Source organism: Zootermopsis nevadensis, unplaced genomic scaffold (assembly GCF_977971745.1).
Source record: "Zootermopsis nevadensis isolate Lab colony 2312 unplaced genomic scaffold, Znev_1.0 Znev_ptg000017l, whole genome shotgun sequence".
Lineage (NCBI taxonomy): Eukaryota > Metazoa > Arthropoda > Insecta > Blattodea > Termopsidae > Zootermopsis > Zootermopsis nevadensis.
The window spans coordinates 10,986,838-11,005,508 of record NW_028259149.1 but is presented as its reverse complement, the minus strand read 5'-3'; the positions used below and the strand labels follow the sequence as shown (position 1 = coordinate 11,005,508).

Here is an 18,671-nt window from a genome sequence, read left to right as displayed (position 1 = left end):
CGTTTATACAACCATCTATTGGGAAAGCAAAAAACTATTACAGTGAGGTAACCTAGCAGAATTCAGAGCAATTCAATTCTAGCATGAAAGTGTTTATCATTAGCAAAGAGTCTGTAACGTTGACATTAATAAATATATAAATTAGCAATATCACTCCATGTACAATGATAATTCACACGTGTTATTCACTTAACATCGCGTAGGACATTCTGGGGATCATATCTAATAGAAGTAGCTGGGGTTGGTCACAGTTGGTAGGTGATCTACTGAGAACAGTGCTTCCTCCCGAGGTGCAATTCGAGTAAGACCTCTTCCGGGATTAGATAATGGTATGTCAATGTGGATATTTGTGTTTTATAAATGTATCTGTTTCGATCAATTTCACAATCTTTAAAGGGTTACTGTTTATAAAGCTGTCATGAAGAAAGTGTTATGATTTTTCTTTTAGGGTATTGATATCAACCATAAGTGGGACCGTAAGGTCAGGCGTACCGAACCAAAGTCACAGGATGTGTACCTGAGATTACTTGTGAAGGTAAAGAAAAATTGCTCAAATGAATGAAGTAAAATATTGTACCTCTAACTCTTAACTGCCAGTTTTTTTGTGTATTTTGCTGAGTATCTGTAAGTACGTATCTATTATAGGGCTCATGTATGTTAATGGATTTCATTGTGTTACTCTAATGAATGAGTGGAATTTGATTAAAAAATAGAAATAACAAAAATATTCATAAATATAGTTTTGATTTATGCTTCCAGCTATATCGCTTCTTGACCAGAAGGACTAAATCCAAGTTCAACAAGATAATATTGAAGAGACTGTTTATGTCCAAGATCAACAGGCCTCCAATATCACTTGCCAGAGTTGTACACCTAATGAAAGATCCCGAGCGTGCTAATCTTATAGCAGTTATTGTTGGCACCATCACTGATGATCAGAGAATCTTTGAAGTCCCAAAGTTAACTGTGAGTAATCACACCTTGCTACATGCTAGTTATCCTCAATTTTTTTTTTGTAAAGTGGATGTTTTGTGTAGAGAATGGTTGAAGTCTGGTGAGAGATATCTGAGTATGTGATTTTTATTCAGTGTTTGTGTTTACAATGCTCTTTCATGTTGTGCATTTCAGAAAATTATAAGAGATTAACTTACAAGTTGTGATTGTTTCCTAATCAGTATACAATTAATTTTATAGCAGTCATTAGTTTTATGTTTCAAAGCACAAAATGTGTACCATTAAATTAAAAAGACATTCATAGCTTTCAGAGTATATTGCTTGTTTTATCAAGTGTCAAACTTTTTATTTTTTTCCATAGGTGTGTGCTCTCCGTGTTACTGAAAGGGCTCGAGCACGCATCCTGAAGGCAGGTGGTGAGATCATCACCTTTGATCAGCTTGCACTCAGGGCACCAACAGGAAAAAAGACTGTACTCATTCAAGGTATGAAAAATAATTACAGAATAAACGTAGTTTGGTGTTTGAACATACCCTGCCCCCACCAAAACAAAATAGAAATTTGTAACTGGAGTAATTAATTTTAAAAAGTTGATTATGGGTTAGGAAGGCCATACGAGAATATTCACTTCATATACAAAGAATACCATGCATTTTCTTTTGTTTACAGGTCGTCGTAATGCTCGAGAAGCCGTAAAACACTTTGGACTTGCTCCTGGTGTGCCACATAGCCACACAAAACCTTATGTTCGATCCAAGGGCCGTAAGTTTGAGCGAGCTCGAGGACGTAGGCGCAGTTGTGGTTATAAGAAGTAATGTAACTCTTTTCAAAATTAAACCTGAATTTCTCTTGATATTTGTATCAGTATGAAACAATAAAGGAGTTATAGTTAACTCAAAGTGTGCTTTTGTAATGTAGACACTTCCAGTCATACGTTAATATTATATGTTTAAGTGCTAAGAATACAGCTCAGCATTATAAAGCAATTAGCCCAAAGGGTAGAATGCCAGACTGTGGATTGAGTGCCCTAACAGTAGGTTTTTTTATTGCTTGTAATTGTTGATTCTACTAGCTCCAGTAGTCCATTATCTGCCACTGCAAGGAGAATGATAATTGGCTGAAAGTCATCATACTCCTTGGAAGTCACAATCAGGTTTAAGCCTTTTCTTGTGGTTTAATGAAGTAAGGCCAGTTAGGCCTGGACCATAAAACAATGCTTGCAAATCCTCAAAAAAGTTAGTTTTCAGGGGGAAAAAACAGTCAATATAGTTTTGATTTAAATATATATTTAGTTCACAAGAATTCCCCATGGCTGAGACACAACTGTATTGTAACACCAACTGATGAAGCAGACAACAAAGTGATAATACTTTAAGAAAATGAAAGTGTAACAACACATACAAAATGAAAACCCACAATTCCAAAAATAATACAAAATATGAGCTTGAGCATACAGCTGCACCAGACATACCATACACATTAGGTATCATTGAAGGATTAACTAAGAGAACCTTAATCTCAGTGCCACTAAGAAAAAAACTAAATTACTGTGCCAACCAGTTCATTCAAGCAAAGCCACTGGTGCTATGATGGCATACACTGTCATCAGCATGTGTAGTGGGAGCTGAGCTGTCCTGTTAAAGTCCAACAACCTGGGTACATATGCTAGTCCCCATACTACCAATCCCAACAGTTACTACAACTCTTGGAACGTAGCAATAAAAATTACTGGTACTTTGTACAAAAAAATCATATGACATTGCCACTTTTTCTGTATTTTATTGTCAATCCACTTTATCACAGAACTATACAGGTTTATACATGCTCATTCCACTTTGGCCTTGTTTCAATTATTCATACCAGACTATACAGTACCAAAATGCCACATCCTGTCACTGACTAGTTACCTGCCACACACGCACATTTTTAGTGTTACTATATGAAATGCTTTATATAGCACTAGTTCCCCAGAATTCCAGCAAACTTTTATCATGTTCTTGAGCTCCCATGGCTTGCAACAAAGCAGTCAAATCCTGTAGTTGTCCTGCATTCCATTGCTGCACTCGCCATACCATCTTTGCTATGCTTTGTGAAAACCAAAATATATTCATATCAGTATGCTTTCATTCTACATGGTGTGAAAACGAAGACTAAGGAATCTTACAACGCTACATTTCATTACCAATAAAGATAGTAAACAACATTAAACACAGAAATTATGCATAACTCAAGGAGTTTATTTCAGAATGTTGGCACCATGTTCTTGTACATCTTCCTTTATTGTGCAGTTCTCCTGTCACATATACTCTTTCACTGAAGCCAGCGTTAATGATACCACGTACCTTGATTATACTTTAAAAATACATTGTCCTACAGTTGAGGAGGGAGTTCCAGTTTTACAACATGATAGTGCTCTGCCTCTTTACAATAACACTGTTCACAGTGTACTTAGAGTGAGGTTTGTTGGTTGTTGGACTAGACAAGAGACGCAGTCCCTTGCCCTCTGAGGGCATCTGATAGGATGCCTCTTGATTTCTTCCCTTGGCATTATGTGGAGAGTAGTATTTAGGTCTACAAGGCAGTAAGATAGGATGGAACTCAAACACAAGATCATGCAGCTGTTGCTACAGTCTGGGGAGATGAAATCCATCAAATATTAGCTGGACATTGCCATGTCACTAGGGAGCCAATATGGAAATGTATTAACAAAAACACTGACATAAGCTTAATTTCAATGTTTAATATTGTTCAATATCTCCGTTAGTTAATAGAATGTAGCCTTGTAAAATCCGGGAGCCACTAACTGGGCCTGTATTTTGATGGTGATTAAATCAAGAAGGAAGAGTTTGGCAAGATGTACAGTGCTTGGGATATTATAATGAGCAATAAGTTAAGGGTAGCTTCAGGCATGGAAATATATAATAATAGACAAAAAATGGAGTGGAGTGACCAGGTGAACGGAACAGCCTGGAGAAAGAACATACCTACATTTAATTTTATGGAATTTTGTAACAGTTTCACAAATCTGCTATACCTTTTAAATGTCAACTCCTTTGCCACCAGACCTCCCATCCATACCTTAAAAAAATGTCATATGTACTCGTAATGTCAGAGCACACCTTCCATTGTTGTCTGAACTTATACCCTATGTTTTGAAAACCAAACGGGTTGTAGAATGGTCATGAAGGACAGAAGAGAGTGGAAATGTCCATGAATGATAATTTATGTAAAAATTAAGGAACAGACTACATATACACTACAAACATACCCGAGCCATTCTTCCTTCAAAGCTATGAAGTGATAATGCATGGCACTGTCATTCAGTTTTGTATTCTCAATGGCCTTCTGCATTGTTAGTAGTATAGTTGGACCTAAACAGAAAAATTAAAGCACAATTAATTAAATTTAGATTCTGGTTCATATCAAAAACCTTCATATACTATCAAACAATATCAGATAGTCTTCATTGGTGCATTACATTAAAACACAACCTTAACTTTTACACACGAACCCTTTCGTGCATGCACGCACTCATGTGCACACACACACACAAATCAATAATATTGAAGTCTGGCAAATGTATCCTGTTGGTGCAGCTAATGCACTGCTTGGAATCAGTATTGCCATAATATTTGCTGTTTTCTTTAGTTCGATGAGCACTTACTGGAAACACTTCTTGTGTTCTGAAATTTCATTACCAGTCAGTGGCACCTTCTTGTCACAATACACATTGTTAAGTACTTAATTACCAGAAGCAAATTAGTTATGCTCATGAATACATGGTGTTGAGATATTATATTAACATCATTCTAAGAGCAATGCATCAGAAAAGCAAAAAATGCACACAGAAATTTAATTTAAAAATTTAAAGGGAAGAGAGCACTTGAAAGGCCTATGCATGGATGCAATGGTTTGGACTGAATTAGTGTGGCTCAAGATATGGATCAGTGGCAGGCCTGTGTGCATACAGCATTGAATTTTTGGGTTCCATAAAAGTGGAGAATATCTTTACTTCCTAAGTGACTAAGCCTCTCAAGAAGGTCTGTGCTCTTAGTATTCTTCATTCTTAGTTTATGAAACAATGCTTTCAACCTCTAAGATTGTACATCACATGAGAAGAGGATAGGGAATAATGAATTATAAACAATGTGGAAGCAAGTAATGGCCCAATTTAAGGGTTTATTCCAAAATGTGCCTGGAGGGACTATGAAAAACCAGAAGAAACTTGTCAATATAGTGTTCTATGTGCCAAGATTTGAACCCAGGACCCTGGTTGTAGGAAAAGCATGAGGTTTTGGGGAGAGGGGCACTTTTACTGCTCAATATTCAGTTACATACCTCCCACTCAATATCAGGCTAACAAGATTAGTCACTACTTTGAACTTGAGCAGCAAGGCTATGGATTTTGGAAGTACACACACCATACCACACAGACCTACAACTTTACACTTTTGTCAACACATGGAATTACATGCATACTGGACAATGGGACATACACAGGACATACTCTTACATAAAAATATTCAAAACTGCAAAGAAATGTTTATACACATACATTTGCTGGGAAGCTTGTCACCCCATGTAATTTTATAGATGTACTTGTTTACATCACTGTGGTCAGCATGATCATCCGGTTGCAGTATGTCAAGGCGTAGAATATCTAGACTGGGCTGAGGAACAGCAATTTGTGGCTCAACACCCAGTATGTTACACTGACTCACATCCAGATACTGATCTGAATTCAGCGCTGCTCGGTAACATGGTCGAGGAACCAGTACCTGAACATTTTAAATTAGTTTCAAGAAGTCTCTCAACCCTTATCCACTACCACTGTGGGAATCCTTAACATTATGAAATTTTTGTTCATGTCATTTGTTCAGGACTTCCAAAGTTACTGATTTCAGCAGTTTCTGTACAGATTAGCAAGTTACAAAGTGAGACACTGACCTAACTAAAAAACTTCCTTTCATTGGTTACCAATGTGTTAAATTATGTACTGAAACTTCACACACATTTGCAAGCCTCTTTAACATGTATATTACAGTAAGCTCCCAATTATCTGGTTTGCAGATTATCCAAGCACAGCTTTTAAATAAACACAGACATGAGTGAACTAGGAACTGGTGCATTATCGCACTCACTGTGATGTAGAACTAAAAGGGTCATTTTATTGCAAATTCTAGCTAAAACCTTAAGTGCACTTAAACCATTTATGGTGACCCAGTTTCAGTATTTTCAGTCACACACTGGACAAACAGCAGAGATGCTACCAAGGTAATTTAAAACACACTCAGTAGCATTTGCTGCAGAAGAAGGTCCTGGGAGAGACTTGTTGAAATCTCTACTCCAGACTTTACCCAATCATAAAACCTGGAACATTTCTTTGGGCTGAATTTTAGATGCCTTGACCAATCAGGATTAAGACAGTGTTGTTAAGCTCTCCAATCTTGATTCTTGGAGGGTACGTGAGTACACCTCACGCAGTCACTTAACAATTCTCTGTTTTTGACATCAGTAAAGTGAACACAAATCTGGGATAATTGTAGTTTTGGAAAATTGTTGGAAATTTCAAGCACCAAATTTATCCTGCAAATTTGTAAGCATCAACAATTCTGGTAACTGTGTATAAATTAATCAAATTTGTGAACTTGCAATTAATCTGTTGTTAATGAATATTCTACCTCCACCACCACCACAGCCAATTCGGCCATTACATGTCCCTGAGAAATGAGAACATGCAAATGTGATCAGTGAAAATCCAAATCTTTCACCCAACTATAAATCCCACCATAAGCAGCTGGACGAACGGTTACACTTCCAGCACATGGCAGACATTGTCAATGCAGCCATGAAACAAAAGGCAGAAGAAGGTGGGGAGGGTCAGAGTAAAATTCATACCATTGTGAGGACAGTTGAAACAGTTCACAAAAGCACAGTCATTACAAACTACCTTTTAAATAACATGACTTGTGGGTAGAGGGAGAAAAAAAAAGAGAAGGAAAAGAAGAAGAAAAAGTAAAGTAATATGTGAAGTTCTCTCAATGTTGCACCAAACAAAATATTTTGAATTATCTGTGTTTTTTATTATTATTTGCATGTCTTATCCCCTTTACTAGCCTGGATAACTGGGAACTTACTGTAAAGTACACATTTGTATGTGAAGAGTCAGTAAGCTGAATAACATTTCCTGATTTTAGTATTCTCTAATTTCGATGCAAATACCATTATATTTGTTACTGTTGTTCCCAGGTACTTAACACATTTTTTTAGTAATTTATAAGTTCCTGTTATTTCATTGTGAATTTTGGTTTTACGAATTAATGAACAAATAAAAGTACATGAAGCCGCACAAATACTCACATTAAGACTATTAGCTATACTGGCTATAAGCCCAGATGGTTGCCCACGTAGTATTAACTGTCTCCCCACCATAAGACAGTATGCCAGTGAAAGGAATGGCACTGGACCCAAAATCTGATGAAGGTGGCGTACATTACGAATCAGTGGAGCAACCATATTTGCATCATGTGATCCACTGGCTTCAAGCTCTACCACTGGAAAATGAACCTGCTTTGCTGTTACAAGAGTGAAGCCCTCCTCTGTCTCTGAAAACATAAAAAATTGGTTTCCTAATCAACAGCACTTATGAATTCCTTATTTTCATTAAAGGATACTGAATTCATATAATGATTAACTGGCTACCTGGTAATTCTTGTCCTAAATTAAAGTTTTTGCACCCATACTTTTAAACACACACCATTTATTTACAAATAGCCTGAACTGATTTCTATAAATACTGTACTGTAATGGCCATCTACTGACTAATAAATAACTGCAGACAGACATTTAGCGGAGAAAAAGTTACATTCAAAATTTTCAATGATGTGTTAAGTCAAAGTTCCATGCAAAAGGAGGATGATAAAAATGACCATCAAAGGGAAAAAATATATAATGAATTTCAACAATGTTTCATGTGATAAATGCTGTACCTTGGTGACTATACAAATCCAAAGCCAGGTCTGGCATTGGTAAACCTTCTACTATTTTCTCCACAAGGCGATCAGCTCCAGCTTTCAACAACCATGTAAACTTAAGATGAAGCCTGCAATACCAAGTCCAACAATACAGTTAGTTTATGCAACGGGAACTGTGACATACTGGTAATCCACTTCAATCTGAAAAACAGTGTTATTCTTCCCTTTAAAATTAGAAACATTTATCCAACATTTCTTAGGTTTAAATTGAGGACTGTTATTGACAGACTTTTACCACTGTTATCAGACTTTATGAGTGAAAATATAATGATAACAATAACAGCAACAGTAGTAGTAGCAGTAACAGTAATAATGTGATCATGTCTTAGATATGGGTAAGAGTATGAATAAAACATAAGAAATCAAGTATGACATGTGAATTATCCTGCATACTCACCAAGGAAACACTTCTTTATCAGCTGTCAATTCGGCTAGAGATCGTGATGTATACTGCTGCTGATGCTTACCATCAGAACTGCTGTGTGCTGCTGTAAGTCTCAATGCACGCTGTGGGCATTCTGTTTGCTCACGTTCGTATACCTTTAGAGCATAAATAACAGTTTAAATAAAATAACTGACTTTACATGGCAAGGGACTAAACATATGAACACTGAGAGATGTTGGTAGGCTAAGGGCAAAATAAATATGGTTGGGACAGCCTAGTCCAAGAAAATAAAACGTAAGTATGATGAAGATTGTGACTTTTGGGTTATGATACCATACATCTTGTAGACAGTTGCCAATGTTTTGAAGATGTGGGCAACATGTTCCTCTGAAATGAAGATTTCTGTCTTCTGGGTTGTTGCGCTGTGTAGTCTGGTCGATATTAACCAACGTTTCAGAGGTCATACTCACCGCTGGGAAAACCTCAAATCTTACATTCCTCTGAAATGTTGGCAACCACCTACAGAAGACATAATTCACATTTTCACTGGCATGAACACTTCAAATCCCATACAAATGTGAGCTCTTCTGCTGATGTTTCTTATGACATTAAACAGTTGTACAGTGTGACAAATACATAATATGGGCACTTAGCAGCCCCTTGAACTTGAACATGTAGTAATTCTCTGGTTTTAATATGCAATATTTGTTTACTGATTTATTACCAACTGCAAAAATTGTGTAGCATGAATAATTACTAACACTGTCAGTGAGAAAATGGTAGGAGGCATTCAATGTCTATTTTGTTATTATCTCCAAATCTTCCTGGAGAAATTTAGGGAAAAAACCCTCCTCAGGCAGTACAACTAATCTTCATGCCAAGATTTTAACCAGGGACCTCCTGAATATGATGAAGTACCAACTACTACACTAACATTTAGTACCTGCTTATGTGGAAATCTGTCTGCAAAGTGGTACCAGAAAAGCTGTATATATCAGACTTTGTAACTAAAGGGATTTGATCTGGCAAAACTTCCATTGCATGTCATGCCATAAGGCCCATAGCAAAATCACTTTACTGAATTAATTATCAAAAATTTATAAACAAAGAATTATGTCAGGATGGATGGGAAAACTTTGTCAAGCATTAGAGTTAATTCACCAGCAAACACAGATCATTGAACTAAACAAGCAAACAGTTCTTACTTCAGTAGCTTTTGCCTGAAGAGCAGAGACAAGGGTCTGGATATTCTCTTCAAGGAATGGCCATGAGTTGAGGAGAAAGAATTTGTCTCTCATAAGAATAATGACGCTGAACCAGCGATGAAATCCCCGAGCTTGTGCATCTTTCAGAAAGAACGTGTAACTCAGAACATGGCCTCGTACTTCATCACCAAAGAATACAGGACCCTCCTTCCCAGGACTAACCTGTATTTTAAAATAAAAAAAGTGATCAGTGATATTTTCTTACCACAACAATTCTACATATGAATTAGCTCTATGGAACAGAATTCTTAAGATACTAATAGCAGCCCAGCTACTCATCAAATTTTCTTGTCTTTTATGGAACTCCTAAGGTTTGTTACGGTGCTCACAAGAACCCACCACTTATAATGAACCACATGAATCCAGTCCACACCATTCAATCTACTTTCTTAAAATCAATTTTAATATTATTTTCCAATTTATACCTATGTTGTCTCAGTATTCTGCTCCCTTCGGATTTCCCAACAAAAGGTTTGTGCACATTTCTCATCAACCTTACACATGCTATGTGCCCTGAATTCCACTGCAAGAAGCATTTCCTGAATGTAATCTACTATTAATTAATTTGTAAATGCAATTTTTATTTATTACATCAGTCTCCAAATAATTTAATTCTGTCACATTATCAAAGGATCCATTAGCTACCATTCAGCATAGTGCCAAGATACAATCACATACTTTTTTCTTAACTTCTAGACCAGTCTACTTACTAGCATCTAATAGAGATCCATGGGATTTTTGATTCTGCCTCAGACATTAATATCAACACAAATCAGAACCAGAAGTCACATTCAACTCCTTTCACCATCACACAATGAAAACAATGACACTGCTTAATTCTAACCTCACAACTCAGGCTGCGGATGCAAGCCTGGCGAACAAGTGCTGCCACATCATGCTGAGTAGCCTGCTGTGTGCTCAAGTAACTGATTCGTCCTTCATGATCATTGCACAAGAATCTTTGTTTAGGGTCCAATGATTGGCAGGCCTGAAATACACATTTATTACACGTATCCCACCAAAAAAACAACACAGTAGCAAAGATTCTGAAAAGCATGTTTTAAGTTTTCTTAAGGGTATGTTTAAGCACTGAGATGCAATTTGGAGTTTCTGATGTCCTAACCAGAAGCATATTTCTTTAAACCGGTAACACACAACTTCTATATCTATTAATTCAATAAATGGCAGTTTACTGGTGGAAATTTTAACCAACTATGGACCAATTACAGTATCCTGAATTTCACTCACATATGTAACACCATGACCAGCAATTAAAAGTGAAAACCAAATGAAAGGGTTAACACTTGAAGACAGCATCTTAGAATATCAAATATATCATGGAACATTGAAAACTAGCATTTCAATATAAATCTAATGCTGCTGAAATATATTTTGTTTGTTTGTCTGTGGTATTTCTGATTATGACACTGTGTAATCTTGTATGCACTTACAAGTGTTTTGGAGGAAGCTATCACCTCTAAGACCTCAATATAATTTTTCACCTGAAATTACTTATTTTTACATCAAGAAAGTAACACGAACAGGCTACACAATTAATTCTATAAGAACCATAGGTACAAAAGGATAGTTTTGATTCTTGTTTTTTGATAGCAACTCACAAGGTATGTGCATTACTCTTATCACTATGAAAAGGTGAGATTCAGCTTCACATTCTAGTGTTGGCACTTGATAAGAGATAATTATAAATGTAGCAGTGAACAGAAAAATTTCAACACTCCACCCCTTGGCCATACAGCTGTAGTGCTAACTTCACTGACAACTATCAAGGTTATAATCCATCTTTATATGAGTACAAAAAATCAAATAGTTTTTCATTACTTGCATATATATTTGGATAAAAGTAGAGCTGGAAGATATAAGCTTAACCTAACCTCACAAGAGATTGTCGTGTTGCTTGAAGTTGTTCGCCTTCCTGTTGCATTGCCATAACACGTCTTGGGCTGCTGAATACCTGGTTCTGTTGATGGATCATATGGCTCATGAAATGCTTGAGTCACAAAAAGGACACTAGGTCCATGAAGCTCACAGAAGTGGCAGAGTGAAATCACGGCATTCATCACATTGGTGTTCACACACCTTTAACATATTTAAACAAAACCAAATTAACTACACATGCAATTACATTGTAATTACTCCTCCTAGTTGTTTAATCATATAAATTTGACTATACATTCTGCACTACCAAGTAAAGAGCAGCCTCTATAACAACAGGAAATTTCTATATGTACATACTTGACAAATCCTACAGTAAACCTGCTTTGATCAGTAACAGTACAGTATATCTGATGAAAATATGACAAAAATTAGGATTAAGAGCCATAAAAAATTACCCAAAAATCTTTCATATTGTTGTAAGACCTCTATCCTTCAGCAATGTTACCTGACATAACCTCAATAGAAGAATCTTGTTTATTGCTTTTGCACTTTACTAAAATTTCCCAAGTACTATGATATCTCACGACAAATTTCTTGACCTCCACATTTCTTCCAAAATAAATCACATTCACTTCTTCTGTACACAATCAACAACAAACTCATTGGAGGCACTAGTATTGAACAGTTCACAGATGTCCTAACTCCATGAAAAAGGCTCCCTGAGAAACTAATACTTGCTCACCTGGTTTAAAAATTCCCATTCTGAGCTGAATCTAGTCACACTGAAATACCGTATTTCATTATGATCCAATTTTTTAATATCCTCCCACCTATGCCTAGGTCTCCCAAACAGATACTTCCCCTCAGCTTTGCCAACTTAAACTTTGTAAGACTTCCTCATTTCTTTCATGCTCAGGACATGCACCACCTATCTCAACCTCCTTGATCTAAAGACCACAATTTTTGGTAAAGAGTACAAATTATGAAGTTCAGCTCATTTGAAAATTTCTCCAGGCTCCTGTTTTGAAGGCTAATCACATATGGGAAAACACTTCACATTAATTAAACAATCTGTAGTACCAAAGCAATATTGTTTACAATACATCTTGTAATAAAATAAGTTTCCACCTCAATATCATCATATGTACTTGACATGTCAGGCCTGCACATCCCTTGTACTCAGTAGGCTAGTACTGTGTTGGACTGGTGAGTGTCCCTGAAAGGAAACAGGGTGTTAAAGGATGAGAAGTGCAAGGGGGTCAACTGTGAACACATTTGTACATTTCATACAACTAGGATATATGAACTAGCAAACAGTAATATCTGAACTGAGATAACACCACACAGCACAAACATTGTAACTTCCTTATCTAATCTAAATTTATGACCCTTCAAAACACCCATACTTGCCATTTATCAAGAAGGATTTGTAAGTGCTGGACAACGTACATCAACATAAGCTTGGCCTGACATTAATTCCAAGAAAGAACATTTTATCACAAGTCTCAAGACTCTAAAGGTTACTAGATTCAGATGGTGCAAGTGAGTATTGTGTGGAGATGCATTGGAGAATGATTATAATACAAAATTTAATATTTTCAACTCAACTAGTTATAACTTTTAAATTGGATGGTAAATATAAATTTTGCACTGCCACCATGTTGTTGTTTTATTTTCTACAAAAATATTATCCAAAAAATTGTAAATATTGTCTTTGTTGACCAATGAAATATACGTACTTCCTGCCTGGTAGGAATAACTTTACACACATACTTAAAGACCCATGTGACTGACTGATGGACATTCTGCAAAACAAAAATGAAGAACTTACAATTTTCAAAACGAAAACCAGAAGTGATGTAAGTGTACAGCTGGCTTCATAATTAAAATCATTCATAGTCTTCTTGTATTTGTCCATGTATGACTTTTCTCTACCTTCCATTATTTACAATTATGTGTATGAGACATGTACCATGTAAAGATACCAACACATGTGCCTCATTTGAAAAAAAGAAAAATAATGTTAATGACATTTCTGAGATATGGGAGGTAAAGACTATACCTTGGTTGGATACCCACACTCCAGAAGCGTCTGCTTCTTGAATTTTCTTGTTACTTATACACAATATGAATTAATACATTAGCTACTGAATGGGCTGTTTTCAAGACCTGGCATCTTTAATAAGATGTTCAAGATCCCCGAGTTTCAACCATCTCATTTAGCTCAACATGGACTCTGGGATTCTGGAAAACTTATTGAAGATGCCAGGTCACTGGAAACAGCCCTTTCATGGGCTAATATACTAAATCATATTTTGTGTAACTACAATAGCAGTGCTTCAACAAGAATGCTTCTACAATATTTTCTTTTTGCAAACAAAAATGTTTGTATACAGTCAGATTTGAACACAGAGCCTTTAAATAAGAATGCAAATGAACAAGAAATCAATGAAAAATAAAAGAAATAGGTGCTTCGTACAGCAGAGTCCTTTTTGAGAAACTAGTTGTCACTCACCTAGACAATAAATTCCAAGCCCTTTATAGTATCTATTAACATGTTCACAAGAACCAACCACTGCCTTCTACACTGAGCCTGATTAACGAAGTCAAAATCATCACACCCTAATTCTTTAAGATCTATTTTAATACTATCCTCCCATCTACACCTATACCTCCCAACTGATTCATATTTTCCAACTGAAATTCTATGTCTCATCCCTTTCAAAGTATTCTCTACGCACCTCATACTTCTCAACATTATCACCCTTATAAGATTTGGTGAAGGGTAGATATGAAGATCCACATTATAGCACTTCCTCCAGCCTCATGCTGCTTCTTACTTAGGGCCAAATGTTCTCAAGTTATGTTCTTCCATTAAGGTACAAGACCAAGTTTCACACACATAAAAATAACAGGTTAAACTATACTTATATTTTAATATTTGCATTTTTAAACATGCAAGATAAAACATTTGGAAATAAATAGCGGCACACATCCCCTGAATTCTAATCTGCTCTTACTTTGTTTGTGAATGTTGCTTTCGTTTGTTACAGTCATTCCAAAATATTTAAACTCTACCACATTTTAAGGAATTATTTGTTATTTGCATATAATTTCACGGTTTTGTCATGCAGTCTGGTAATGAGAAATGGACATATACTTTGATTCTCTGCATATTTCTAGACTGGCTTCTTTACTGGCATCTAATAAGAGCCTGTGTGTTTTTGATAGTCACAACTTTCTGTCACCATAGTACTTTAACCCCCCCACCCCCACCCCACACACACACACAGTGTTGTTTCCAGCACAAAGTAGCCAGTCAGCAAAGTGTGCACACTTAATGTCCACATCTCACAGTGCTCCAGTAATTTCTGCCAGTGGTCCCTACATCCAGAAAATCAGAACTGTGATTTGTGAAGTGACAGTCATCAATCCACAAAATAATCAAATGTAATAGTGTGAAATAAACCCATCTCGCATTTTTAAACAAAGAACCCGCTCTATAATCAACAATTACAACTGCTGTCAGAGGCAGCAAAAACAGATCCAGCACAAAAGATTATGGACCAGTTAAATAAGCTGAGCTCCAGGAAATAGTTAACTAGAAACACAGAAGAATAATAAATACCAGCCAAGACAAAACTGAGAACAGTATGACATATTCGCCTGCTAAGGAGAAATGATGAACATCCATGACCAGATAAGTGCCATTCAAGACAAAATATGTGCCAGCCAGACCAAATATCAATAAAGGATGCCGGATAAGCCAAACAAACAGGTAAATGGCATTACACTAATTGTTAAGCAGCAGGACCAGAACCTTTGCCATGTTTAATGACCTACAAGCAAAATGAAGAGACAACTTATCCAGTTGGAGCAACCTATGTTTTCATTGATGGAGTAAGAGGCTGAGAGGTTCGAAAGGTCACTTAAGGTTTCTCAACTAGGCCCTGTGGCTAGAGGTAATAAAAGTGGCAACAAAACCAGTAGTAAGGCTGCAAGAAGTGACAAAAGCCCCCATGGGAATGCATCAATCACCAGCCAAGTACCACAGGAATGGCAACTGATATGCTGGCAGTGTCAATTAGCCAATCACCTCAGCAAAGACTGATGAACTGATGAAGAGGTTAACCAGGACTTGGGAAATAAGTAAATGCCAGCCTGAAGAGAGGTATGCTGGCATCACCACCTTCAATCCCTTGTTTTACAATAAATGTGTTATCCAAGGGGACCAATGACAACCTGATCACTGAGGGCTGGATGTGGGAAAAGCCATGCAAGCCAGGAAAATATTGTCAATTATTTCTCGTTTTTATGGGGTAAACTCATCAGTTGGTGCTGCACTGAAGTTAAAATAAATTCAATTCCCATTTTAATGCGAATATTGGTCGTGGATAAAGTAAAGTGCTGCAACAGGATGCGACTGTATTTCCATTTCGTTCTTTGGTATCTGATAAATTCAGAATACCTGATCAGTAAGTGACCTATTGTTAATCAAGTAATTAGCACTCTTGCTTCGTATTCTGGATGTTCCAGGTCGAAGCTTCAGCTAACATGACCGAGGCTTTTCATGATATTTCTCAGTCCGTCCAGGTAAATAACACGACAGTACATCTTAAATAACGCCATGACCACTTCCTTCCAATATCCATCTCAATATATTACTTTTAATCATTCGACACAAATAATCTGAACTAAAAATGGTGTCGCTAAAGACGCTCCCCTATAATTTCGTCACAGTAACGTTGCGGCGAAAATGACAGATAACATTTTGAAACAAGTTGCACTCGATAAGAAGCATGATAACCTATGCAAACAGAAAAATCAACCGTTCGTTCACATTCCTATCATAAAATGAGCATTACATTCCTTACAGGGCTGATGGGTTAGAATTGAAACCGTCCTTTCTCTCTTCACTTATGCATACATTCGTAAAATACAAACAGACAATAACAATGAACTTTGTTGTGCTGACTTTCATACATATCAGTAAAACCAAGCCCATGAATACAAAGAAGATAATTAAAATCATACCTTTATCAACACTTCCCAAAAAACCACAAATCTCAACTCACACTATTTACCTTCTATCAATGGACAGCAAAGATAAAATTAGCAAGTTCTGTTATAACACTTTTCACAGATAAGCTATGGCTTCAAATTGCAGTAGGAAACCTGTGATATAATAGTAAACCCATAAAGACTACAGCTTTAACTTTTCGTATTTTTCTTAATTTCAGTCCTTGGTACGCATGACGTCACCATAGACCCAATATTTGCCGTCATTTCAAACTCACATGTTACTATCTTCCTTTTTTTTTATGTATTTCTTGCACACGTACAAATCTTAAGGAGAAGCCCCACGCAAACTGCTTTTCTCTCGGTCACACACCAGTCAGGGACATATCTGCTCAAATGTCTTTAACAATGGTTAAAAATAAAGTAAACAAATTTTAACTTGAAACTAATCAAAAGAAAGCAGACAACACAGGTTTATTCACAGCAATTAGACTTGAAGTTATAAGCCTTCTGTTTCACTTGTTATGATTTTTGTAATATCTCATTATTGATTCCTATGAAAACAAGTTTTCATTAGTTACCTCACAAATAATTTCAAACCAATGTTTCTATTGCTCAAGACAGGACTGGTAGATATTTTTAAATGCAATATTACAAGAAAGATTAAGATGGCTATCTTCTGGATTGCAGCGTCATGTAGTCTGTTAGAAGTTTACCAACAATGAAGGGGACAGCAAGGGCCTCTAAAACGTTGATAAACGTCTAGTAAACTATATGGCACTACAACCCAGAAAACTGCCATCAATGTACACCAGGATCTGACAATAACTCAAACTTTTCGTTCACAGCACTGATTCTGTGAGCAGACATCTCATTGTCACTACTGAGTCCACAAGCTCCTGTCATATGACGAATCTCCATAACCAAATACTGGATTTATGAGATTCAGCTGAGTAATATATGAGCATGCATAATAGGTGCATACTTTTAACATTATTAACTGTGACTTTGCTCATGGTAAAAATATGGATAGAAGTCTCTGGGAAACCAGAAACAATTATTCACAAATCAAAATATACACTACACTACGAGTATTCTCTGTGTTCCTCAAAAAAGAAACCAATAGAAGGTACATCCCACTGCAATGTCCAATGTCCACAGAAACCTATTGTGACAGTCAAACAGTTAGGGCGTCTTGGTAATCAGATGTGGGAGTACATTTCTGTTTGGGCTGTGGCCAAGAAGACAGGGCATGCACCATATGTTCCAAGCTGTCTCAAACAGAAATTGGAGAAGGTATTCCAGAACCTTACAGTCCCTGCTCTGTCATGCATTGTCAACTGTCCTGTTGAGAAACATCTGGTAGAAGTGAAGGGGGACAATTTGAAGCTTTTCAATGGGAACATCTTGTTACAAAATTATGTTCAACTGCCTGAATATATTGTGCCTTTACTGAGTGAAGTTCGGCAGATATTTCAGTTCAAGAAACATATTGAAGAAGAAAGTCAGAGATTCTTGTATAAAGCTTCAAAAGGAGAGAAAAATGTTACATATGTGGGTGTTCATGTCAGAAGAACAGATTACAAGGCATATTTGAAGAGGAAATATAATGCTTCTTTGGTGGAGCCTGATTTTTTCCCCAGGCAAATGAACTACTTTCGCAATAACTATAAAGCAGTAGTATTTGTGGTAGTGAGTGATGAACCCAGATGGTGTGAACGTGAACTGGTTGGTGACAATGTGGTAGTGAGCAGGGCCAACTCTCCAGAACAGGACCTTGCCATCATGGCAGCATGTAACCATTCTATTATTGATTATGGCACATATGGAGTGTGGGGAGCCATACTAGCGGGTGGGGATACATTTGTGTATAACCTAACTTTGAGTGGGGCAGTTAAAATGGCATCATTATTGCCAAACTGGCATGTTGTAACATAATTAATACTTCCTGGATTTAAAATAAGAACAGTTGGAAAACCAAAAGTAAAACTTTTGCCACCTCTGTAATTAGTTACATGACATATATCAAATAAATGTATTGTGATATAGAAAAGGAAGTGACTGAGTGTTTGCTTTGTCAGATATATATCAGATGTTTAAGTTCCTGGAAATTAAGAT

General features: G+C 36.6%; 3 protein-coding genes across 13 annotated transcripts; 2 read left to right on the top strand and 1 right to left on the bottom strand.

Moving 5' to 3' along the window:
• Window positions 1-172: 172 nt before the first annotated feature.
• Window positions 173-1,847, top strand: RpL18 (ribosomal protein L18). The gene is made up of 5 exons (XM_022072755.2): window positions 173-329; window positions 449-535; window positions 760-966; window positions 1,316-1,439; window positions 1,624-1,847. Exons 1-5 carry the CDS (start codon window positions 327-329, stop codon window positions 1,767-1,769), a joined length of 567 nt encoding a protein of 188 aa, XP_021928447.1. The 5' UTR covers window positions 173-326; the 3' UTR covers window positions 1,770-1,847.
• Window positions 1,848-2,717: 870 nt separating this feature from the next.
• On the bottom strand, window positions 2,718-16,920 carry BHD (folliculin). 8 transcript variants are annotated; one of them, XM_022072746.2, is made up of 11 exons: window positions 16,569-16,920; window positions 12,683-12,750; window positions 11,531-11,735; window positions 10,483-10,626; window positions 9,579-9,800; window positions 8,386-8,528; window positions 7,944-8,056; window positions 7,315-7,559; window positions 5,510-5,732; window positions 4,223-4,325; window positions 2,718-3,039 (listed from the first exon to the last, which is right to left on the bottom strand). In XM_022072746.2, exons 3-11 carry the CDS (start codon window positions 11,714-11,716, stop codon window positions 2,904-2,906), a joined length of 1,515 nt encoding a protein of 504 aa, XP_021928438.2. In that variant the 5' UTR covers window positions 11,717-11,735; window positions 12,683-12,750; window positions 16,569-16,920; the 3' UTR covers window positions 2,718-2,903. The 8 variants fall into 8 exon arrangements, with proteins under 8 accessions (XP_021928438.2, XP_021928435.2, XP_021928436.2 ...); XM_022072743.2 differs by having other exon boundaries at window positions 12,663-12,750; window positions 16,569-16,918; XM_022072744.2 differs by having other exon boundaries at window positions 12,663-12,750; window positions 16,619-16,918.
• On the top strand, window positions 12,797-18,610 carry LOC110834024 (galactoside 2-alpha-L-fucosyltransferase SEC1). Of its 4 annotated transcripts, XM_087350413.1 has the most exons (3): window positions 12,797-13,076; window positions 16,071-16,127; window positions 17,402-18,610. In XM_087350413.1, exon 3 carries the CDS (start codon window positions 17,514-17,516, stop codon window positions 18,489-18,491), a length of 978 nt encoding a protein of 325 aa, XP_087206539.1. In that variant the 5' UTR covers window positions 12,797-13,076; window positions 16,071-16,127; window positions 17,402-17,513; the 3' UTR covers window positions 18,492-18,610. The 4 variants fall into 4 exon arrangements, with proteins under 4 accessions (XP_087206539.1, XP_021928444.2, XP_087206537.1 ...); XM_022072752.2 differs by lacking the exon at window positions 16,071-16,127; XM_087350411.1 differs by lacking the exon at window positions 16,071-16,127 and having other exon boundaries at window positions 12,797-13,166.
• The last annotated feature ends 61 nt before the right edge of the window (window positions 18,611-18,671 follow it).

Coding starts and splice junctions, on each gene's coding strand:
- RpL18 (XM_022072755.2), top strand. Junction 967..1,315: donor TTGAAGTCCCAAAGTTAACT/GTGAGTAATCAC, acceptor TTTTTTCCATAG/GTGTGTGCTCTCCGTGTTAC. Junction 1,440..1,623: donor AAAGACTGTACTCATTCAAG/GTATGAAAAATA, acceptor TTTTGTTTACAG/GTCGTCGTAATGCTCGAGAA.
- BHD (XM_022072743.2), bottom strand. Junction 8,529..9,578: donor TTCAGGCAAAAGCTACTGAA/GTAAGAACTGTT, acceptor TATGCTCTAAAG/GTATACGAACGTGAGCAAAC. Junction 7,560..7,943: donor GGATTTGTATAGTCACCAAG/GTACAGCATTTA, acceptor TTATGTTTTCAG/AGACAGAGGAGGGCTTCACT.
- LOC110834024 (XM_022072752.2), top strand. CDS start 17,514: ATGAGCATGCATAATAGGTGCATACTTTTAACATTATTAACTGTGACT.